General features: G+C 43.1%; 1 protein-coding gene across 2 annotated transcripts; it reads left to right on the top strand.

Annotated features, from left to right (window-relative positions):
• The first annotated feature begins 1,655 nt into the window (after positions 1–1,655).
• tmco1 (transmembrane and coiled-coil domains 1) lies at positions 1,656–24,862 on the top strand. Of its 2 annotated transcripts, XM_078407776.1 has the most exons (7): positions 1,660–1,842; positions 8,295–8,372; positions 11,755–11,814; positions 14,554–14,600; positions 15,110–15,177; positions 21,207–21,351; positions 24,240–24,862. In XM_078407776.1, the coding sequence occupies exons 1-7, from the start codon at positions 1,698–1,700 to the stop codon at positions 24,336–24,338; spliced, it is 642 nt and encodes a 213-aa protein (XP_078263902.1). In that variant the 5' UTR covers positions 1,660–1,697; the 3' UTR covers positions 24,339–24,862. The 2 variants fall into 2 exon arrangements, with proteins under 2 accessions (XP_078263903.1, XP_078263902.1); XM_078407777.1 differs by lacking the exon at positions 8,295–8,372 and having other exon boundaries at positions 1,656–1,842.
• Positions 24,863–25,174: the final 312 nt, after the last annotated feature.

Below are 25,174 nucleotides of genomic sequence, written 5' to 3'. Positions count from 1 at the left end.
TGGGGGAGGAAACTGAAGATCTCGGAGAAAACGCACGGGGAGAATGTACAAACTCCGTACAGACAGCACCCGTAGTCATGATCGAACCCGGGTCTCTGGCGCTGTAAGGTAGTAGCTCTACCGCTACACCACTGTGCCGCTATCGTCCCGATTCTCCAACCTACCTCACTGCAGACATTGGGCTTACATGGATCTGTTATGCTACAATACTGAGAAATTATATTCTGCACTGGCATCTTTCACTCACTCTTCCTTTTGTATTAGTGTTTGACATAATTGTATTTGTGTATAGTATTATCTAATCTGTTTGGATAGCATGAAGAACAAAGCTTTCCATTGTACCTTGGTACATGTTACAATAACAAACTTAAACCATCAGCTGAATGGCCCTGGTGGAAGGCAAGAGTTTAACCCATTGACCTTTGGGTTGATAGTCAATAGACAATAGGTGCAGGAGGAGGCCATTCGGCCCTTTGAGCCAGCACCGCCATTCAATGTGATCATGGCTGATCATTCTCAATCAGTACCCCGTTCCTGATTCTCCCCATACCCCCTGACTCCGCTATCCTTAAGAGCTCTATCTAGCTATCTAGGGTTTGAAATATTTTGAGTAGTTTTGGGCTCCATATTTGAGGAAGGATGTGAGGTTAATGAGAATCATCCTGGGAATGACTTGGTTAACCTATGAAGAGCATTTGATGGCTCTTAACTCTCTGAAGTTAAGATGGATGTGGGGGGGGGGGGCATTCATTGAAACCTACCACATTGTGAAAGGCCAAGATAGTGTGGACGTGGAGAGGGTGTTTCCAGTAGTGGGGGAGTGTAGGACCAGTGGGTGTAGCCTCAGAATAAAAAAAGGAGTGTCTTTAGCCAGAGGGTAGTGAATCTGTGCATTCATTGCCACAGGCAGCTGTGGAGGCCAAGTCATTAGGCTTGTTTTTAACGCGGAGATTGAGAAGGGTCACGACCTGAAACATCACCTATCCATGTTCTCCAGAGAAGCTGCCTGACCCCACTGAGTTACTCCAGCACTCTGTGAAACATCACCTATCCATGTTCTCCAGAGAAGCTGCCTGACCCCACTGTTACTCCAGCACTCTGTGAAACGTCACCTATCCATGTTCTCCAGAGATGCTGCCTGACCCCACTGAGTTACTCCAGCACTTTGCGTCTTTTTAAAAAAATAGGTTCTTGGCGAATAAAAGGGCGTCACAGGGAGAAGGCAGGAGAATGGGGTTGAGAGGGAAAGATGGATCAGCCACGATTGAATGGCCTAATTCTGATCTTTATGTCTCATGGTTCAGCCAGGGGAGGGGGCCGCCAGTCGACCCAAATCACTGACTGTTATTCCCTCGTCAACAAACACTGCCTGGCCCGCTGAATATTCGCAGGGATTCGTGCTTGAATTACCCAAACCGACGAGGGTGACAGAGGAGGAGGACGCCGCCGCCGCCATCGCTGCCGTTCGTCCGCTCGACGTGGAGGGAGGGCCGGCGGGCGGCGCACGCCGTCACCACGGAGAGAGGAAAAAAAGGTCAACCGGCCGCTAACCCTCACCAAGAATAACCCGTCATTTTTTCCCCTGTCCGCACGGGAATGCACGGTTTGGTATCCAATGTAAAAAAAAAGTGCGGGGAAATGGGCGTGATTTATCGTCCGGCTCCGGCTCCCATGGGCCGCTGCGCGCTCGGCGGTTGATGGCGGTTGGAGGAGGGTCGGCGGGCGGCGTCACGGAGCCGCTGCTCACTCCCCGGGCCCGGTCCGCGGTCGTCATGAGCACCATGTGTGCCGACACCATCCTCATCGTCTTCATCTCCGTCTGCACCGCGCTCCTGGCCGAAGGTGAGGGGAGTTTGGATGTGTGTAGGGGAGAGGGGGGGGGGGAGTTTAGATGTGGAGGGGAGTTTGGATGTGTGTAGGGGAGGTGGAGGGGAGTTTAGATGTGTGTAGGGAGGGGAGTTTAGATGTGGAGGGGAGTTTGGATGTGTGTAGGGGAGGGGGAGGGGAGTTTAGATGTGGAGGGAAGTTTAGACGTGGAGGGGAGTTTGGATGTGTGTAGGGGAGGGGGAGGGGAGTTTAGATGTGGAGGGGAGTTTAGACGTGTGAGGGGGAGGGGAGTTTAGATGTGAGGGGGAGGGGAGTTTAGATGGGGAAGGGTAGTTTAGATGGGGAGGGGAGTTTAGATGGGGAGGGGAGTTTAGATGGGGAGGGGAGTTTAGACGTGTGAGGGGGAGGGGAGTTTAGATGTGTGAGGGGGAGGGGAGTTTAGATGTGTGAGGGGGAGGGGAGTTTAGATGTGAGGGGGAGGGGAGTTTAGATGGGGAAGGGTAGTTTAGATGGGGAGGGGAGTTTAGATGGGGAGGGGAGTTTAGACGTGTGAGGGGGAGGGGAGTTTAGATGTGTGAGGGGGAGGGGAGTTTAGATGTGAGGGGGAGGGGAGTTTAGATGGGGAAGGGTAGTTTATTGGGGAGGGGAGTTTAGATGGGGAAGGAGAGTTTAGATGGTGGAAGGGGAGTTTAGATGTGTGGGGGAGGGGAGTTTAGATGGGGGGAAGGGAGATTAGATGGGGGAGGGGAGTTTAGATGTGTGTGGGGGAGGGGGAGTTTAGATGTGGGGAGGGGGGTTTGGATGGGGGAGGGGAGTTTGGATGGGGAAGGGAGTTTAGATGGGGAGGGGGGTTTAGATGGGGAGTTTAAATGGGGAGGGAGGGTTTAGATGGGGAGGGGAGTTTAGATGTGTGGGGGAGGGGAGTTTGGATGGGGGAGGGAGTTTAGATGGGGAGGGGAGTTTAGATGTGTGTAGGGGAGGGGGAGGGGAGTTTAGATGTGTGTAGGGGAGGGGGAGGGGAGTTTGGATGGGGGGTTAGATGGGGAGGGGGAGGGGAGTTTAGATGTGTGTAGGGGCGGGGGGGAGTTTAGATGTGTGTAGGGGAGGGGGGTGTTTAGATGTGTGTAGGGGAGGGGGGTGTTTAGATGTGTGTAGGGGAGGGGAGTTTAGATGTGTGTAGGGGAGGGGGAGAGTTTAGATGTGTGTAGGGGGGAGTTTAGATGTGTGTAGGGGAGGGGAGTTTAGATGTGTGTAGGGGAGGGGAGTTTAGATGTGTGATGGGGAGGGGAGTTTAGATGTGGGGAGGGGAGATTAGATGTGTGATGGGGAGGGGAGTTTAGATGTGTATAGGGGAGGGGGAGGGGAGTTTAGATATGGGGGAGGGAAGTTTAGATGGGGAAGGGGAGTTTAGATGGGGGAGGGGAGTTTAGATGGTGAGGGGAGTTTAGATGGGGGTTATTAGATGGGGAAGGGGAGTTTAGATGGGGAGGGGAGTTTAGATGTGGGAGGGGAGTTTAGATGGTGAGGGGAGTTTAGATGGGGAGGGGAATTTAGATGTGTGTAGGGAAGGGGGAGGGGAGTTTAGATGGTGAGGGGAGTTTAGATGGGGTAGGGGACTAGATGGGGGTGGGGAGTTTAGATGGGGGGGGGAAGGGGTTTAGGTGGGGAGCCTGGGCCCGTTGTGTCCCCCCCCCCCCCCCCCCCCCCCGCTATAAATAGACACAAAATGATGGAATAACTCAGCGGGGCAGGCAGCATCTCTGGAGAGAAGGAATGGGAGATGTTTTGGGTCGCCATCCCTGGATCTTGGGCCCCGGTCCCTTTTCCCCGTCCCCGCCACCTGCTCCGCTTTGGGGGTGGGCAGACATTAGAGCTAAACAACTTTTACTCGTGGGGACTATGAACTGTAGATCTGGTTTCTGAAGAAGGGTCTTGACCCAAAACGTCACCTGTACCTTTTCTCCACAGATGCTGTCTGATCCGCTGAGTTACTCCAGCTTTTTGTGTCTCTTCTTTACTAAAAGACACAGCTTTCTGCAGTGTTGCCCTGCGGTTAATGTACTTATAAAGAGGGAGGGTGTCTTGTTTTTAGTTTATTATTGTCATATGTACCAAGGTACAGCAAAAAGCTGTACTCCCCGCTTCCAATCAAAGACTTGCATGATTACAGTCGAGCTGTCCATAGTGTACAGATACAGGATAAAAGGAATAATGGTTAGTGGAAGATAAGGTCTGATAAAGATAGCAAGAAGGACAGATAGAGGGTCTCCAATGAGGTAGATGGTAGGCCAGGACCTCTAGTTAGTGACTATACACAATTACAATCGGGCTGTCCACAATGTACAAATAAAGGGTACAACATTCAGTGCAAGATATAACATTGAAGTCTGATTAAACTTAGTTCAATGGTCTCCAACGAGGTAGATGGGAGTTCAGGACTGTACTCTAGCTAGTGAGAGGACTTGCCAGAGAGGTCTGTTTAGTTGCCTGATAATAGCTGGGAAGAAACTGTCCATGAATCTGTAGGTATGTGTTTTGTTTTTACCCTTCAATAGCTCTTGCCTTAATTAAGAGGGGAGCCACCAAGAGGTAGATCGGTGCTTTTAAGGCAAATTTCTCCAATTGCATTAGCAGGATTGAGTGATTACATGTGTAGGAAAGAACTGCAGATGCTGGTTTAAATCGAAGGTAGACAAAATGCTGGAGTATCTCAGCTTTCGGGTCGAGACGAAGGTCTCAAGAAGGGTGTCGACCCGAAACGTCACCCATTCCTTCTTGCCAGAGATGCTGCCTGTCCCATTGAGCTACTCTAGCATTTTGTGTCTACCTTTGAGTGATTACATGATACAGCCTGGAAACGGGCCCTTCGGCCCACAAGTCTACGCTGACCATCAATTATCCATTCACACTAGTTCTATGTTATCCTACTTTCGCATCTACTCCTTACATACTAGGGGCAATTTACAGAGGCCATTTAACCTACAAACCCACAATTTTTTGCGATGCGGGGGGGAAGCAGGAGCACTCAGAGGAAACCCGTGGGGTCATGGGAAACATGCAAACTCCACAAACTGTACCCATGGCCAGGATCGAACCCAGGTCTCTGGCAATGTGCCGCCCTCAAATATCCTCCTTGGCTGGGAATTAAACCCCAGTCTTCCATATGACAGGCGGGGATACTTATGATTATACTACTAAGGGCCATCCTACCGAGGATAAAAGCTTTCAAGGTCAGCGTTCTCTCCTAGGCTAGTATTCCAGGGTAGCATTGAGCTCTAATTTCACTGGGCTGTCATTTGCTTTCCTGAAACCAAACTCCTGAAATGAACACTATACTCTGAGCTCAGCCACGGAAAGAGATACGGAGAGAGGAAATGCATAAAAGTTTGCTCTCAGAATGTCCTTTAAAAAATTGTAATGTACGCATTGACTTGTGGGAATCTCAGTTGAGGATTGCTCAAAATGGAGAGCCGGAGAATAGACATTTGTCTCGCATGTCTTTAAGAGCATGTGGAACCTCGGTGAAAAGGGCAAAAGTAGAGCTCCCTTTCTAATATAGCCACCCCTCTCCTCGTGAGCCCATACAGCGTGGAAACAGGCCCTTTGGCCCAACTTGCCCACACCAGCCAACAAGCCCCAGCTACACTAGTCCCACCTTCATGTGTGTACCCGTATCCCCCGCCCCCTCCCAAAACTGCCGTAAGATAGACACAAAATGCTGGGACAGGCATCATCTCTGGAGAGAAGGAATGGGTGATGTTTCGGGTCAAGATCCTTCTTCAGACTATCCATCCTATCCATGTACCTGTTTATTTGTTTCTTAAATATTGGCATAGTCCCTGCCTCAACTACCTCCTCTGGCAGTTTGTACAGAGCTTGTACCCCACCACTCTTTGTGTGGAAAAAGGTACCCCTCAGATTCCTATTAAATATTTCACCTTAAACCTACGTCTTGTCCTCTATTCGCCTATTCTGGGCAAGAGACTACCCGATCTATTCCTCATGATTTTATACCTCGAAAAGATCATCCTCCTGCGCTCCAAGGAAAAGAGTCCCAGTCTACTCGACCTCTCCCTATAGCTCAGACCCTCTAGTCTTGGCAATATCCTCGTAAATCTTCTCTGTACCCTTTCCAGCTTGACAATATCTTTCCTATAACGTGGTGCCCAGAACTGAAGGCAATACTCTAAATGTAGCTTCACCAACGTCTTATACAACTGCAATATGATCTCTCAACTTCTATATGTAACACTCTGACTGATAAAAGCCAATGTGCCAAATGCCCTTTTGACCACCCTATCTACCTGCAATTCTACCTTCAATGAACTATGTACCTGCACTCCTAGATCTCCCTCTTTATAAGTACATTAACCGTGGGGCAACACTGCAGAAAGTTGTGTCTTTTAGTAAAGAAGAGACACAAGAAGCTAAGGAAGCTTTGCACTTATGCGTTTATAAAATCTCTTGGGATTGTCCTTAATGCTATCTGGCAGAGCTATCTCCTGGCCCTTTTTTGCCCTTCTGATCTCCTTTTTGTTCTTTGCTCCTTGTTCCTGAAACTACTCCAGGGATACACATGATCCCAGCTGCCTATACCTGTCTCATGCGTCCTTATTCTTGACCAATGCCTCAATTTCCCTTTGAAGAAGGGTCTCGACTCGAAACGTCACCCATTCCTCTCCAGAGCTGCTGCCTGTCCTGCTGAGTTACTCCAGCATTTTGTGTCTGTCCTCAATTTCCCTCGTCAGCAAAGCTTCTTTACGCTAGCCTGCTTTGCCCTTCACTCTAACAGGGACATGCATATCCTGAGCTCTTGTCGGCACACTTTTAAAACCATCCCACTTGCATGATGTTCCTTTCCCTTCAAACAACCTGCTCCAATCAACTTGAGTGAGACTTTCTCTCATACCCTCAAAGTTGGCCTTGCCCCACTTTAGCATTTTAACACGTGGGCCCTCTCTATCCCTATCTTAAACCTAATCGAACATCCTGCCATACCCATGTCAGAATCTGTGGGTCTCCTTTTGCATCTGCCACCCTTAAACCCTGGATGAAGTAGAAGCAAGACATTCTTGACTTTGTGTGAACACTTACGGAGAAGAGTCAGGAGTTTTTTGTTGTCATAACTAATGTGCTTATAAAGCTGCAGCAAACAAGAATTCATTGTTGCACTACAGTCTGCAGATGCTGGAATTATGAGGAAAAAACAAAGCGCTCGAGGAAATCAGCGGATTAGGCAACATTTGTGCAGATAAATGTGATTTTTTAAATGAGACCTTTAAAAGAGGAAATATGAAACATTTGGGTGATGTGGGGTGACTATTGTCTGATTTTTTTTAATTGGCATTTTAGCTGATGTGCAAAAAAAAACAGTTTACAAAGTTTAATTTGGTAGGCAGGCCCTCATCCACTGTGCAATTATCCTAACTTTAAATGAAAGGTTAAGTTGCTAAGTGGTTATTTGAGCTTTTAATAGGAGATTCTAAATTTGAATATGGAAGATAGGCATTCAAGTCTTATTTGCTTCGTGTCGAGATGAGAGCATGGGCGAGAGAATAGGCCATAGGGTAATAAATGGTGTTAATGGGAGTGCTTTGAGAAGTGGCATGATTTAAAGGGTGAAAGGCCTTCCTCCTCTCTTGTAAGGAAAAATGGAAATATTTGTAAATATTTTAGCTTCCAATGTTCGAGCTCGGCTAAACAGATCAGCTGGGCATATGATATCAACGATGAGGATTTCTGAATTGTGCATTCCAAGAAGTTACCATTATAGATGCAAAAGGAAATTATGTTAATGACCTTTTATTAGAGCAGAAGGAAGGGTTTGGAAAGGATCTCCTGAAGCAGGGTAATCAAAAGTGAAGCAGGAGCATATAACCTCCTTCCTTCCAGTAGCTTCACAATTTGCAACTCTTTAATCCGTTCATCTCACCTTTGGTTTTAATTTCTGGCCTTTGTTCCAATCATCTGCCTGTCAAATGTACCCTCGCCAGTGTCTACCTATCACTTTATCCTTCCTCTCTCCCAATTTTGCTTCACCACCACCCCACCGATCTGAAACTTAACCTATCCCCGTCTCCTGCGATGTTGCCTGACCTATTGATTTACTCCAGCATTTTGTGTCTTGTGCTTTTAACCATGCACAATATTATGCCAGTGGCAAGGGTATTAAGAGAATTATTTTTTCCTAAGTAAAGGTAAATGGATAAATGGTTGGATAAAGCAAATGTGAGGATTTATGTGTTGATATCAGAGCTATTCACTGAAGCTTTGGAAACATTTTGGCAACTTGAATGAACCAGTAGCCTCCACCTGCTCCAAAATTCAGTGATTCTGTAAATTATTTCGTCCAGCAAAATGAATTACTTCCTGGTGCTTATTCTTGGGTCTTCAGTTTACACTGGTTTTGAATAGTCCTTGATGTGCCCCACTGAAAGGTATAGAATTGTTCCTTTTTTTATTAACAGGTATCACATGGGTACTGGTGTACAGAACTGATAAATATAAACGTTTAAAGGCCGAGGTGGAAAAACAGAGCAAGAAGTGTAAGTATTAAATGGGAAATAAAAATAGAAAATGCTGCAAATACTCAGCAAAGACAGTATTTGTTGGAGAGAGAAACAGTTAATGTTTAAAGTTGCCCTTTATTGAGAGCTAGGAAAAGTTAGAAGACAAAAATGTTTTAAATTGCAGAGAAGTGGGTGGGGGGGGGGAGTGGAGTTAAAGGGGATGTCTATAATAGGGTAATCTCTCCAGATTGTGATGCAAATAATTGTGGCGCTGATGGTTGAAAGAGGCGGTGATGGTCATTGATTGCAAAGGATCTGTTGGAAAGTGATGTAAATCGGAGATGGATGACAGATGGATGGAGATTAATGACAGAGGTGGAGAGCTTGAACACCATTGGCCTTCCCTATGTATCCAGTGTGCTTTTGCAGCAGGTCATTTTGTCTGGAAAGATAAGCAAAAATCACTCCCTGTTGGTAACCATACCTCTACAGTATTGTAATGAATGGCATCGAAAGCATGTATGATCGACCAAAAAAGAACAATTACTGAAAAATGGGGAGGAAGAGGAAACTAGTTCTGCCGTTCTTGATAATGAACATAGGTACTTCAGGCTTTTGAATTTAGTAAAGTTATGGGAGCTTGATCGCATGTAGGGGTGTCCATAAGTTGGACAATTGCAATCCATTTAGTACTGAGATAAGGAAAAACGTTTTCAGTCAGAGAGTTGTGAATCTGTGGAATTCTCTGCCTCAGAAGGCAGTGGAGGCCAATTCTCTGAATGCATTCAAGAGAGAGCTAGATAGAGCTCTTAAGGATAGCGGAGTCAGGGGGTATGGGGAGAAGGCAGGAACGGGGTACTGATTGAGAATGATCAGCCATGATCACATTGAATGGCGGTGCTGGCTCGAAGGGCCGAATGGCCTCCTCCTGCACCTATTGTCTATAACCCAGGACAACCTGTACAGTTGCTGAAAATTGGAAATTAAAGAGAATGCTGGGAATTCCCAGCAATTCAGATGATGTCTGCAGAGAGAAAACTGAGTTAATTTTATAGATTTGTGATCTTTTCTCAAAAAAGCTAGTTTGGATTCAAATATGCTACACAGTGAAACAGCGGACGGGGGGGGGGGGGGGGGGGGGAGAGGGGATTGTCTGAGAGGCATAGCAACTGAACTTATTGAAATTGGTATTGAGTCTTGACAATTGTTATGCCTATTTGAAAAATGAGATGCTTTTCCTTGAGCTTGTGTTCGGCGTTGTGTGGGAAGGAACTGCAGATGTCGGTTTACACCGAAGATAGACATAAAATGCTGGAGTTACTCTGGGTCAGGAGGCATTTTGGAGAAAAGGAGTAGGTTGGAACAGTGTAAGGCAGAGAAGCCTATTGAATGGGACTCATTAAAATGTTCCAAGTATCTGGATGAGATTTGCTTTGTACATATTGACTTGTAAATAGTTTTCATAAATTTATAGCAGGCTTTTGAGTGAAGGATTAATAATAATAATAATATTCCTTTATTTGTCCCACTCTGGGGAAATTTACATTTCCTGAATCTTGCACCTCATGCCCTTTATCCAGCATTTTCTCTGTTGTAACCTTGTTGGCAATCTTTGCTTTGTGCTAAGAAGTGCTTTGGTGTCCCCATCACAGGAGACAGACTATTGACTGACATCTATTATAAACCCACTGACTCCCACAGCTATCTAGACTGCACATCCCACCCAGCTTCCTGTAAAGACTCTAACCCCTACTCCCAATTCCTCCGTCTATGCCCAAGATGAGGTGTTCCATACCAGGTCATCAGAGATGTCCTCATTCTTTAGGGAACGGGGGTTCCCCTCTTCCATTATAGATGACACCCTCACTGGGGTCTCCTCGATATCCCGCAGCTCCGCTCTTGCTCCCCCTCCCCCGATACGTAACAAGGACAGAGTTCCCCTTGTCCTCGCCTTCCACCCCATCAGCCATCGCATACAGCACATAATCCTCCAACGGGATCCCACTACTAGCCACATTCTCCCAGCTCCACAACTTTCCGCTTTCCGCAGAGACCGTTCCCTCCGCAACTCCCTGGTCAACCCGACCCTTCCCAGCCAACCACCCCATCCCTTGGTACTTTCCCCTGCAACCGCAGAAGATGCAACACATGTCCCTATACCTCCCCCCTCGACTCCGTCCAAGGACCCCAACAGTCTTTTCAGGTGAGGCAGAAGTTCACTTGCACTTCCTCCAACCTCATCTACTCTATTCGCTGTTCCAGGTGTGGACTCCTGTGTATAGGCGAGACTGAGCGTAGGCTTGTCATTCGTTTCGCTGAATACCTCCGCTCAGTCCGCCTAAACCAACCTGATCTCCCCGTTGCTCATCATTTTAACTCCCCTTCCCATTCCCACATTGGCCATTCTGTCCTGGGCCTCCTCCATTGTCAGAGTGAGGCCCAGCGCAAATTGGAGGAACAGCACCTCATATTTCGCTTGGATAGCTTACACCCCAGTGGTATGAATATTGACTTCCCTAACTTCAAGTAGCCCTTGCTTTCCCTCTCTCTCCATCCCCACCCCTTCCCAGTTCTCCGTTCAGTCTTACTGTCTCCGACTACATTTTATCTCTGTACCGGTCAGTCCCCTGACATCAGTCTGAAGAAGGGACTCGACCCGAAACGTCACCCATTCCTTCTCTCCAGAGATGCCTGTCCCGCCCGCTGAGTTACTCCAGCATTTTGCGTCAATTTTCAATTTAAACCAGCATCTGCAGTTCTTTCCTACCTAATGGCAGACATTGGACAATGTCTCGAACTGTTACACTACAATGCTGTCAAACTATATTCTGCACTCTTCACTCTCGCTTTTGTACCTGTCTTTGGTGTGATTATTTTCATGTATAGTGTTATCTGCTTTAACTGGATAGCACACAAACAAAAACTTTTTACTGTACCTTGGTGTATGTGACAATAATAAATCAAAAGTATTATGGATGCGATTAGAGTTCTCAGATTGCAATGCCTATCCAAGCAAAAGACAAGCCACTGCATGGTGTAGAGATTGCCAAATATGAGTTTTCACTCTCAACCTAGCTCTTGTTGAAATAGTGAATTTAATCCCTTTTTTTTTTGCGTGTGATCCTAAAAATGTTGGTGAGGGACTTGACAACAGGTGTTTCTTTGAAAGTGATGGGAAGACAACTCCTCAGTTTTGCACTTGTGCAACACAAATATTACCTATCAATTGTTGATCCAGCATATCAGTGATTGACTCTGCACAGATTCGGCTGAACACTCCCATGGACTGTTTTGTGTTTGGAAAAGTTGTGAATGGTGTAAAGTACGAGAGTAATGGGGATATTGGTTGGATAGCTTAATGTCCACTTAATTCATCTTTGGCTAATTTTGATTTCTCATTATTTTTCCCTTTTAACAGTAGAAAAGAAGAAAGAATCCATTACGGAATCCGCAGGGAAGCAACAAAAGAAGAAAATAGGTCATTATCAGCATTGTGTCTCATGACATTATATACTTTGAGGGAATTCTCCTGTAATATATTAGCAAAGAGTGCCTTTCACATAAACTCAAGGCTACCTTTTGGGTTTAGTAAATATAATGACCGCCAAGCTCCCTCAACTTGATACTTGTCAGCCCTTGAACCATATTGTTTCTTCCAGCACAGTCTTGGTTGCAGTCTTCTATGGTGGCTGCATCCCAGCTGACTGTCAGAAACCAACAGAGGCCTTTGCAGAGCATAAGTGACTGGATATCCTCCCAGAAAGGATTTGACAGTGATGAGGAGATGGTGGCCAAACCATCACAGAGTTTGAATGTTTGGAACGTGTATGAAACGTTAATTGCTTCATACACAAAGAGGTACCTGGGCGTGATTAAAAACAAACTTAAAATAAAGTAAGATCGACACAAAATTCTGTAGTAACTCATTGGGTCTCTGGAGAAAAGGAGTAGATGACGCATCGGGTCAAAACCCTTCGTCAGACTTCAGAAAATAAGTGAAATGATTTTAAACAAAGGTGCTCGTGAGCATTTTACATTCTGGTATTTTTAGCCTGTAGTAACAAATATAACAGCTATTAAAAAGACCTTTATTTTGGAAAATCCTGCAGGGAAAAAATGTCATTACGAATCTGAAACTCGAGACCCTAACCCTCTTTCCCATTGTTTTTATAATGCTTTTATTTTTTCTCTCTAACATGATGTTTCTGAAGAACCCTTTAATTGAGTTTTGGAGAAACTATCTGAAATGAGAATGATTTGAATGATTTCAAATTAGACGTCTGCTTATTATTCACTGGGCACCTGTCTCTTCACAATCTTTTCAGCGGGGTTGTATTACACGTCAGGTTTGGGCTCCGTATACAGTCTAAGGATGTCTGTGCTGCACAATACAGATGTCTTCAGGTGATCTGGAATAGAGTGAATGCACAAAAATCTTGGCTTCTGCCCACGTAAGTGTGCATGAGATAGCGAATATAAGTGGGTCTGCTGGTTCTACAGTGGGAGATCTACCCCATGATTGACCTCTTTGTGTGATGCTACCACTTGACAGTCTTATGAGTATTGCAATTATGAAATAGTAAGGAACAACAAATGCACAATCCTTGCTCGTTTTCATCTGGATATCCTTAGCCCATGTCACTTCTCCAGTTTTTGAAATCTGATTTCATTTCCTCCAGTCTGTTCTTTTTTTCCCTTTTGCAACGGTGTGGAATTTGGAATTGTTTGTTTTTTCTTAAGGCGCCAGTAAAAAATAATGGCATGCTCAGACAGCCTGGTGACAATGGGCAGATTTGTATTCTTCAAGATTTTTTTGAGATACAATTTCATAAAGCCAAAGGGTCAGGAAGTAGTGAGTGTTAACTGTTAATTCTGATACCAAGGTAGAGCTAATTTTTGAAGCATAAATCTGTTACTGAAACATAATTTATATGTTTGTTTTTGGGGATTAACGTAGACATATTTCAATTTATGTCCACTATCTAGCCAACTGTGTATGGTCTGTAATTTGAACAAAGATGACGATAAGACAAAATGTTAAAAGAAGATATAAAGGAAACAAGAAACCAAGTGTAAAGTTTTGACAATGGGACGAGCTGAAGTGATTAAGTTCAGAGCAAGATGCTCGTTATCAAAACTTCATATGGGAATTTGTTTGTTGGGGGAAAGGGAGTTGTGGCTTTTTAAATACAGGAGAAAGTCGCAGAAAGATTTGTTTAGGTACAATTACTGGAATTGTGCTTGCACATATTGGGAAAGATTTAAGAAGTGTGGATTCTTGTATTTATTTGGGGGGGTGATTGGCTGATAATGTGAAGAAGAGATATGAGGGAAGTCTCAAACTATGAAAGGCTTTGATAAAGTTGATCTGGAGAAACTGGTGCAGCAAGGATCCTGGACAAGATGGGGTAAATATAAGATGGCCATTTCGAGGGAGCTGGAGAATTTAGGAGGTATTACTTTTGTTCGTACTTTTTAAAATACATTATATCCTGTTACATAGAGCTGTTGAATATTGCTGTGATGCGTTATAGGGATGACTTACAAGAGTAAATGAGAGAGGATTGGGTTTAAAGGGCAATTACCAAATGTTGTGAACGTACAGTCTGCTCTAAACGTTATTCCCTTATGTATCCATACACTAAATGGCTCGATTGTAACCATGTATTGTCTTTCTGCTGACTGGATAGCATGCAACAAAAGCTTTTCACTGTCCCTCGGTGCACTTGACAATAAATTAAACTGAACTGTTTCTGAGCTAAAGATGTTATATAATGTATGATTATAAGATTATTGTTTATGTAAGATTGGAGCTTGATAATAAAGTAAATTAGCAAAGCAGAGATTTAGATTCCTACTGCAGGATATTGACCCGAAACATCGACAATTCCTTTCCCTCCACAGATGCTGCCCCACTTTTGAGTTCCACCAGCAGATTTGTGCTCCAGATTCCAGCCTCTGCTTTCTCTTGCTTCCCACAAATTTTAGATTGGTTTTGCAGTTCTGAGTTTGAGTTCAGTTTATTGTCACCTGTACTGAGGTACGGTGAGAAGCTTTTGTTGTGTGCTAACCAGTCAGCCGAAAGACAATATACAATTATAATTGAGCCATCCACAGTGTTCAAATTCATGATAAAAAGAATAACGTGTTAATATATGATATGGAGCTAAATATTAATTTACAGGAACCTATACAAGCTTTTTAACATTATTTTCAGAGCGACAAGAAGAAAAATTGAAAAATAATAATCGGGATCTTTCAATGGTAAGTTGAATTCTCTTTCATATTGCAAACATCAAAATGCAATGGTTTCCTTTTAGTGAAAGTCCTTCACAACAGTTCTGCTAATTTGTGAATTTTAGTGGGTTACTTCTGCTTTCCTGATACTGGAAGATATAACATGAGTCATAATGAGAAAAATCACAGGAACGGTTCTTTCAGATATTGCGTTTTAAAATTGTAATTTAGCATGAATCACCCTCCATGTAAAAGCCTGCGGTGAATCTAGGCGCGTATATGTGGGCCTCTTGTAAAGTGGGGACTACTTGTAGGGTGGCACGGTGGCATAGCAGTAGAGCTAGTGCCTTAGAGCGCCAAACACTAGGGTTCTACCCTGACTATGGGTGCTGTCTGTACGGAGTTTGAAAGTTCTTAAATTCCATATGGAACAAATTTAACTAATCTGACCAAGGTGCAAACAGTCTCCAACCCGATATACGGCTGTTCTTCTGAAATTAATTGTTCATTAACAGTTTTCATGTTTCTTGTGCCAGGTGCGAATGAAGTCAATGTTTGCTATTGGATTCTGTTTCACGGCTTTGATGGGCATGTTTAATTCCATGTGAGTGTTCCTAAAGCAATAGTCTGCTTTTAGATTTTAATTTTAACTTCAAATCTGTATACGAAGAATGAAAATGATTGTATATTTTTTCCAAACTGACAGTACTGGCATTGCTGAGTAGAAAGGCAATTAATTTTTTTAAATCTTTTTATTGATCAATATTATTTTTGCAAAGTTAACTTCAGTAAACTATGTAACAAAATATCAATTAATGGTATTTTACCTTGATTTGATAATTAAGTGGACTACTTGTAAAGTGGACAACTTGTAGGGCGGCATGGTAGCATAGCGGCAGAGCTACTGCCTTACAGCGCAAGAGGCCTGGGTTCGATCCTGCCTGTCTGTACGAAGTTTGTACGTTCTCCCCGTGACCTGCGTGGGTTTTCTCTGAGATCTTCGGTTCCCTCCCACTCTCCAGAGACCTACGGATTTGTAGGTTAATTGGCTTGGTATCAATGTAAAATTGTCCCAAATGTGTGTAGAATAGTGTTAAGGTGGTCAGTGCAGGCTCGGTGGGCCGATGGGCTGTTTCCACGCTGTAGCTCTAAACTAAATATGACGAGAGGCCATCTAATCTAATTAATAATAATCCTGATTATTTTTCAAATTTAAAAAATGTTCAAACACATTGCTGCTAACATTAGTATTATAATCAAAATGGAATTGTGTTGCTGTCACTGAAGGCATCAGGCACATCTGGGCAATTTCTTTTCCCTAACGGCGGGCAAGCTGAAATACAGGTTTGCCTGTAAAGTCCAGTGATGCAGGTTTGAAACTCTAGAACCGTGAGATATTTCCCAGCCACATGACATATTTGACATATTTAACAATAGAACAAAAGTTCTGCATATGTAACTATCAAGTACTACAACAGTTAGTTTGCAAACCTGCCTTTCAAACAGTTATTGGATGTGTTGAATCGTACTAATTACTGTGTAATTGCTGATAACAATTCGTTCCTAACGGTTAAATCTGCTTCAGTGATCTGATTTAAGCTAATTGTTTGCACTGTATCTTTAAGACTGCAGAATTGAAAAGTGAGCAAAAACAACCATCCCTAACCAGTCTGAAGAAGGGTCTCGACCTGAAACATCACCCATTCCTTCTCTCCATAGATGCTGCCTGTCCCGCTGAGTTACTCCAGCTTTTTGTTTTTATATTCAGTCTCAACCAGCATCTGCAGTTCCTTCTTACACAAATATCTTGTAGTTGGATTCATGGATGGAAAATACATGGCTGGCACTGCATGATGTAGGATGCTGCGAGTTCTGAAATTGCCTGTGACAATCATGCTTTGTTAATTATTGCACAGGGAGGACCTTCCTTTCAGCTCCTGGTTTTTGTTTACTGAACCGTGAAGCGTCTTCCAATGGGTGTCAAGGTGTAACTCTAGTAGACACAAAATACTGGAGTAAATCAGTGGGTCAGACAACATTTCTGGAGAAAATGGATAGGTGTCGCTTCAGGTCGGGACCCTTTTTCAGACATTTTCGTTCAGTTCCGACCTGAAACATCATATGTCCATATATAATATAACAACTACAGCATGGAAACAGGCCTGTCCGGCCCTACCAGTCCACGCCGACCATTCTCCCTGACCTAGTCTCATCTACTTGCACTCAGACCATAACCCTCCAATCCCCTCCTATCCATATACCTATTCAATTTACTCTTAAATAATAAAATCGAGCCTGCCTCCACCACTTCCACCGGAAGCCCATTCCATACAGCCACAACCCTCTGAGTAAAGAAGATCCCCCTCATGTTACCCCTAAACCTTTGTCCCTCAATTCTGAAGCTATGTCCCCGTGTTGGAATCTTCCCCACTCTCAAAGGGAAAAGCTTACCCACGTCAACTCTGTCCGTCCCTCTCAAAATTTTAAAAACCTCTATCAAGTCCCCCCTCAACCTTCTACGCTCCAAAGAATAAAGACCCAACCTGTTCAACCTCTCTCTGTAGCCTAAGTGCTGAAACCCAGGCAACATTCTAGTAAATCTCCTCTGTACCCTCTCCATTTTGTCGACATCCTTCCTATAATTTGGCGACCAGAACTGCACACCATACTCCAGATTCGGCCTCACCAATGCCCTGTACAATTTCAACATTACATCCCAACTTCTATACTCGATGCTCTGATTTATAAAGGCAAGCATACCAAACGCCTTCTTCACCACCCTATCCACATGAGATTCCACCTTCAGGGAACAATGCACAGTTATTCCCAGATCCCTCTGTTCCATTGCATTCCTCAATTCCCTACCATTTACCCTGTACGTCCTATTTTGATTTGTCCTACCAAAATGCAGCACCTCACACTTATCAGCATTAAACTCCATCTGCCATCTTTCAGCCCACCCTTCCATGTTCCCCAAAATTGTTGCCTGACCTTCTGAGTTACTTTGGCATTTTTTGTCTACAGTGTAAACCAGCATCTGCAGTTCCTTGGTATTATAAGATGTAAAGTCTGGCTGCTTGATTAGCATCATCAACCAATCTAAACTTTTATTCCTCCCTCTATGTTTGCTTGTATGTCATCTTCAAAATGAACTGCGGCCATTAGCGCTATCTTTTCTGCCGACACTTCCAAAGACCAAGGAGGACTAGGGACAGGAACACCACCATCTGTAGGTCCACTTCAAGTTGCGCACTGTTCTGATTTGGAAATAAATTGTCCTTTTTTATGTCGCTGGATATAAATCCTGAAACTCTTTAGTTTTTACCTTTTAGCATTCCACCTTCCCCAGGGGTGATGTCATGATTCACGTTGGCAGCTAATCACCATCTTAAGTGCAATTAGGGTTGGGCGATAAACGCCCAATTTTACGTAGGCACAGATTTGAAAACAATTAAAAATGAAGGGTGCGGTCAAGAATCAGTACGTGTGCTGTCTTTCTTTAGTAGTCTTTTGAGATATTTGTATTTAGAATGAGAAATTACTCCGTAAGCTGGCATTTTAGGATGATCCCTTTTGTTCAGGATTTACTTTATTTTGCTGTGATGTTCTTTTAACTGTTTGAATTCTTATGAGATGATATTTTTAAACCATGTTAAAAGTGGAATAATATCTGCCCATTTGAGAACTAATATTTGCCTTGATGTTTTGTCAGTTTTGAATTCATTTATAATTTAATGTTCTGTATAACTACAGAAGATAAATTAGCTTGCTATTTAGGGATAAGTCACGATATCCAAATGTTTACATTAGTTGAACATTCCAGTCAATTACTTTAAATGACATTTATATGTCAGTAGCCACTCCCTGTTGGGGAACATACATATTGTCACGCAGTGAGTTTTTAGGGTAATTAATGCTTCAGGACAAATGAAAGAGCAATGAATAATTATGACTGCCAGCCTTCACGTTTTGTGTTTATTGTAGAACGTATGGGGTCAGTTAGTGGCAAATCTGGGCCACTGCTGAAACTCGGCACATGAGGTGCCACATGCAGCCGACTGAACTGTTGTCTGTCCGTAACTGAGTCTTTTCTTAATGCAGAGCAGGCTTCATGTGGTGACCGGACTCCAGTCGTAGGTTCTGCGGGCAAAGACCTGGGAATCATTTTAAATATCTCTGACAGTTATGGATATTTCAAATTGACATCAATAATTAAATATAAAATTATTATTTAAAAACGTAATAAAATAGAAGCGCCAAGTCCTAGCAGTTCGGAACACTTAGAAAAATAAACAATTTGCTTACCATTTTAAAATGAGTGACCTCATCCAAATAAATGGGGTCGTACTGTAGCTGTTGTAAAGTTGACAGTCCTGCTGTATGCCCCGGCTAGAGCAAGAGGAAAGATGTGCTCTCATCTGACCCCCTGCTTGTTTCTGACTTCCAAGATTCAATGCGCAGGAATTTACCAGAGAGGGTGGACATAACTGGCAGTTTTGTACAGAGGAACAGGTATAGATGTAAAGGGGCGGCATACTGGCGCAGCAGTAGAGTTGCTGCCTTACAGTGCCTGAGACCAGGGTTCCATCTTCACTATGTGTGCTTGTCTGTACGGAGTTTGTATGTTCTCCCCTAACCTGCGTGGGTTTTCTCTGGGATCTCCGGTTTCCTCCCACACTCCAAAGGTGTACAGGTTTATAGGTTATATTGGCTTGGTACAAATTGCTGGTCGGTGTGGACTCAGTGGGCTGAAGGGCCTGTTTCCACACTGTATCTCTAAACTAAATATGATGTGGCTCATTCAGCAAATGTTCTTGTGAATACATTCTGTGAACCATAGTTCTTGATTTTCTTGCCACGGACAGATGCGTAAGTTGCCACAATCATGCATTTTTTTAAACCTATTTTAGAATGCTCTTATTTTAAAAGAGAATGACTTATAGAACATAGAACAGTGCAGCACAAGAACAGTCCCATTGGCCTACAATGTCTGCCGAATATGTTACTGAGATCATCTCTTATCTATCTACACATAAACCATATCCCTCCATTTCCTCCGTATTAATATGCTTATCCAAAAGCCTCTTAAATGCCACTATTGTATCTTGTCTCAACCACTAACCCTGGCAATGTGTTCCTGGCACTCGTCATCTGTGTGTTTAAAATAAATAACTAAAAGTTAAAAAATACTTGCCCTGCATATCTCCTTTAAACTGTCCCTCTCACCTTAATGCTGTGCCCTCTAGTATTTGATTTTTCCATCCTGGGAAGAAAAGGTCTGATTGTCCACCCTATGCCTCTCATAAGACCTTCCATCAAGTCTTCCTGCAACCTCCAGCATTCCAGAGAATGCAATCAAATTCTGTCCCACATGTAGAATAATTTAGTAGAATAAGTTTGAGTGGAGAAGATTTTCTCTTTAATTTACCTGTTCTTGGTAGTGTTGCTCTTTCAGCTGCTTAGTGATCTGAAATTGAATTTATCTGAATCATTTTGGAAATTATTTACCAATTCTCACAATATTAGACATGGCACTTCCAGTTGAGTTTAATGTCACCACGTCTGACGTTTTCGGAGCTTCAGAATCTTATCTGATAACGTCATACTTATCCTTGCACATGTTTGAGTACCTGCCAATGTAAAACAGATTCCAGGCAATCACTGACCTAGAACAATCAGAGTTATGTTAAATGTCACTGTTGGAATGGGAACAGTGCAGTTCCGTTGGCCAGTTAAAGTCCACAAAGTGTGCTTAAGCTAGCTGGCAGGCTAGAAACCGGAACTGGAGATGCTGGTCTATAAAAGAAGCAAAGTGCTGGAGTAACTCAGTGGGTCAGGCAGAATTCTGGAGAATATGGTAGAGGCAAAATGCTGGAGTAACTCAGCAGGTCAGGCAGCATCTCGGGAGAGAAGGAATGGGTGACTTTACAGGTCGAGACCCTTCTTCTCGACCTGAAACATCACCCATTCCTTCTCTCCCAAGATGGTGCCTGACCCGCTGAGTTACTTCAGCATTTTGTGTCTCCCTTGGATTTAAACCAGCATCTGCAGTTTTTTTTCCTGGAGAATATGGATAGGCTATGTTTCAGGTTCGGGGACCCTTCCTGACCCAAAAGGTCACCTATCCATGTTCTCCAGAGATGTTGCCTCACCCGTTGCTCCCAGCACTCTGTGTCCTAACTGAGTTAGGCATTAATTGATACCTTGTAGTATCACTGCTGCCTTTATTTCTTTGCTAGAGGTTTTGGGAGAGATTTTGCAGGTGATTTACCTAATGTTTTTCAGCGGTTTTATTTGTCTTCAGTTCTTCTCAACAGAAATACCAATCTCATGTATTTTAGTCGTATGTTCTTCAATCTTTTTATTTTATGCAGCTGATAAGGAATTAATTATGGCCAATAATTGTAAATCTCTGCAGTCTCAAGTTGAATGAAGTGGTGTCCTAAGATTAAATCTACTAATAGTACTTTCTTGCCATGATGTTGCTTTCAGAGTTATGCATTTGCCCCCTTTTCTCAGAAATTGATAAATGATAACAGTACATATTTGCTCGTAATGTATTTATCACTTTATGTGCATTAACTACAACTTCCAGCATTTATGATCATGTATAAACTAATTGTTTTCCTCTAGATTTGATGGCCGAGTGGTGGCAAAGCTCCCGTTTCTTCCCTTGTCATACATCCAAGGACTGTCCCATCGCAACCTCCTTGGAGAAGATTACACCGACTGTTCTTTCATTTTCTTGTACATTTTATGTACAATGTCAATCCGACAGGTAAGCATTGTTAGGTGTAGGACTGGAAGTTACACAGAAGCAATGAAAAGAAATATAGGAATTAAAGTCCACATTTGCACCCAGCCAAGTGTGCAGGAAAGTAAAACTTGACTAGGTATTAATCTCTAAACTCAGTTTTACATAGGGCAAAGTTGATTTTTTTTTAAAGCTATTTCTGAGTTTGAGAGACCATTTTGCCAATGATTGACTTGTGATAAAATCTAACTGCAAGGAAAATAATTATCTGAATTTAGATCACAATCATTCATTGAAAATGAATGTAATGCTAGTCTGGTACCATCCTGTGTAAATTATATCATGTGTAACATCTGCCCACATTGCTTCCATACAAAGGATTGTCATTTGGAAATTAACTGTCAACATTTTCTCTGAATTTGCCTGTTTTCAACTAACTTAAATTGTTGAACGTTATACTTCATTTCAGGGTCTTTCTAAATCATTTCTGCATTCTCATAGTTCAACAGTTTCACTTAAATATGATTTGTTCTTAGACTTTTCAGCGGTTTTACTTTGCCTAGCCTAGCAACCCACCTTGCCTAGCAACTACACACCTATTTCCAAACTGCCATTCCTGTCAAAAGTCCTTGAAAAGGTAATTCTGAATCAACTACTGCCTTACCTACACCAAAATACCATCCTGGAAAGTTTCCAGTCAGGTTTCAGAGCCCACCACAGCACAGAGTCTGCCTTGTTGAAGGTACACAACGGCCTTCTTCTCGCCATCGACACCGGCGACTGTGCAATCTTGCTCCTTCTCGACCTCAGCGCAGCGTTCGATACAGTGCACCACACTATCCTTATTGACCGTCTCCGGTACAGGGTTGGCGTTGATGGCACTGCCCTGAGCTGGTTCGTTTCCTACCTCAAAAATAAGAGTTTCTCCATCAACATAGGCAATTATTCCTCTTCCCCAGCTAGCCTCTCCTGCGGGCTTCCACAGGCCCCATTCTCTTCTCTCTATACATGCTCCCCCTCGGCCAAATCATTCAAAGGCACGGCATTTCTTTCCACTGCTATGCGGATGACACACAGCTTTATCTCCCCCTGAAACCCAACAACCGGTCAAATTTAATCAGCCTCATGCACTGCCTTGAGGACATAAAATGTTGGATGGCACAGAACTTCCTTCAACTAAGCGAGAGCAAGTCTGAGGTTATCCTATTCGCCCCCCCCCCCCCGACTCCATCAAAACGATAACAGGCAGCCTTGGAAGCCTACCCTCCCTAGTCAAGCCGCATGTCAAAAACCTTGGTGTGATATTTGACTCTACATTAAAGTTTGACAAGCAAGTCAACGCTGTAGTAAAAGCCAGCTTCGTACCATAGCTAAAATCAAACCATTCCTCCAATTTGACGACCTTGAAAAAATCATCCATGCATTCATTTCCTCCCGCCTAGACTACTGCAACTCCCTATACACTGGGATCAGCCAATCATCCCTGTCCCGCCTGCAATTGGTCCAAAACGCCGCAGCGAGACTCCTGACGGGTACCCGTAAAAGGGACCACATCACCCCGATTCTGGCCTCTCTCCACTGCCTCCCAGTACAGTACATAATCAACTTCAAGCTCCTCCTATTCACATACAAAGCCCTAAACGGGCTTGCACCCCCCCATATCAAAAATCATCTAACCCACCACTCTATCTCCAGGTCCCTCAGGTTGGCCGACTTGGAGCTACTGACTATCCCGCGGTCTAGGCTTAAGCTCAGGGGTGACTGCGCTTTTGCGGTTGCAGCACCTAGACTGTGGAACAGCATCCCTCTCCCCATCAGAACTGCCCCCTCCATCGACTCCTTTAAGTCCAGGCTCAAAGCCTATTTCTACTCCCTAGCGTTTGAGGCCCTCTAAGGGGGCGCTGTGAACTGTTTATGTATGTGCTGTTATGTTTGTGTGCCATTGTATGTTATTTTTTAGTACCTGCACTGATGTACAGCACTTTGGTCATTATGGGTTGTTTTTAAATGTGCTACACAAATAAAATTGACTTGACTTGACTTTTATTTTTTTTAGTATTTTCAGTATTTAACATTTCAAAGTTTAAGTTAAAAATCTGTGCTCATATTTTGCTCCTTTTCATTTTCGATTTTGTACCTTTGAGTGGAATTATTTGTGTGTGTGCTTGCTCAGAGTATGACTTGGTTTGTTCAATTTTGTTTTTATATTTCAAAAGTATTAAAGGCACTTAAGTACTTTTCAGCACCTTGGAAAAATGTCTAAATGCTGCTTACCTTGTACCAAGTATTTCTGGTGTCTTGAGGAAACTACTTTAGACTTAAACTGAGGATGACTAAATTTTCCATATCGTTTGGTGATGGTTATATTTTTTTTAATGTGCCTTGCTTTATAGCTTGAATCTAATTTAGTATTTGACAACCATAAATGTTTTAAAACAAAAAATATGTCATTTCATAACATCTTTTCCAATTTTAGTATGTCCTACATGCCCTTTGAAGCCTAGCATTGTGGTACTGTATATGTGGCAGCCAATTTGCACAAAATTAGATGCCATAAATAGCTATACAATAATGAGTCTTCATTCAGTGATGTTTATTGGGAAATAATATTGCCTTGGAAGTGAGGCAGAACTTTCCTGGTCTTCCAAGTATGGCCAACGAATATTTGATGTTCCCCAAAAAAGGCATATGAAGCCATCGTTTAGCATCTCTACTGAAAAAGCTGCAATGGTGCATCGGCCCTTGTATAATGCACTGTCATACCAACCTAGTGAAGGCTTTAATGTGGGACTTGTAACTTTCACAGGCAAAGGCGCTGTAAACTAAGCTGGTATAAACAAATGGTCACTTTGCAATATTTTAGAGATGAGCTTAATTTGTGTGTTTATTATTTTCCTTTTTGTGCTTCTCAGAATATTCAGAAGCTGCTGGGTCTGGCTCCTTCCCGTGCCGCTACCAAACAGGCCGGAGGATTCCTGGGACCCCCACCTCAAACAAGCAAATTCTCATGATGGAATTGTAAGATGGTATTGAATATCAGCTATCAGTATAGAGAGACACAAAGAGCTGCAATAACTCAGGGGTCAGGCAGCATCTCTGGTCCTGACCCGAAATGTCACCCATCCCTTGGTGTCTATCTTTGGTATAAACCAGCACATGCAGTTCTTTGTTTCTACAACTATAGTTCCGATTTTTTATTTTTAGAGGTAAAAATGCAATTAGAACTTTTTTTCCAGTAATAAGTGAAATATCTCTTGGATGCTAAGATATTGAAATGCTGCTGTGTAAACTTTAAGTTTTACAACGGACTGGAAACATAAAAAGTACAATACACAGTTTGCTATCTGAAAGTTGTTTGCGTTGTTAGGCAGATTATGTTTAAGGTAGAAAAAAAAATTCTAAGGCATACGGATTCAGTAAAATGCATAACTTCAACAAAACCATGTTTTATCTGAAACAATACTTATTGATGTATGGAGCTGTGAAATAGAAGATTAATTTTTTTCAGGAATTAATAAAAGTATCAATGTTAAAATTCCAGTTGTGGTCACTTTCTTCGGTGTCGCTACAACAAAACAAGAAGCAAGTTTTCCCTCACAATTCACATTTTAACCAGCGTGTGATCTCTAGCTATCTGATGGGAGGAAGGTAATGGAAATGAGAAAATAAAATTAAATGGAAACGGCCTACTTACGATGTTGGTGAATATTGAGAGATTTAGCATCTTTCAAATAAAGCAAAACAAAGTGCCCGAGGAATTTTGCATCTGTGGAGGGAATGGACAGGTGATGTTCAGGTTGGGACACGAATAGTAAATATTGGTTATCGAGGTGATGGACACTTGTTC

The sequence above is a fragment of the Rhinoraja longicauda genome, chromosome 11, assembly GCF_053455715.1.
Source record: "Rhinoraja longicauda isolate Sanriku21f chromosome 11, sRhiLon1.1, whole genome shotgun sequence".
NCBI classification, from domain to species: Eukaryota; Metazoa; Chordata; class Chondrichthyes; order Rajiformes; family Arhynchobatidae; genus Rhinoraja; species Rhinoraja longicauda.
Note: the sequence above shows the minus strand (reverse complement) of the source record. Positions and strands in the feature narration are given on the sequence as shown.

Excerpts from the sequence above, each read along its gene's own strand:
- tmco1 (XM_078407776.1), top strand. The coding sequence starts at position 1,698 with ATGGCGGTTGGAGGAGGGTCGGCGGGCGGCGTCACGGAGCCGCTGCTC. Across the intron at positions 1,843-8,294 it reads CACCGCGCTCCTGGCCGAAG|GTATCACATGGGTACTGGTG; the intron begins GTGAGGGGAGTT and ends TTTTATTAACAG. Across the intron at positions 14,601-15,109 it reads ATAATCGGGATCTTTCAATG|GTGCGAATGAAGTCAATGTT; the intron begins GTAAGTTGAATT and ends TTCTTGTGCCAG.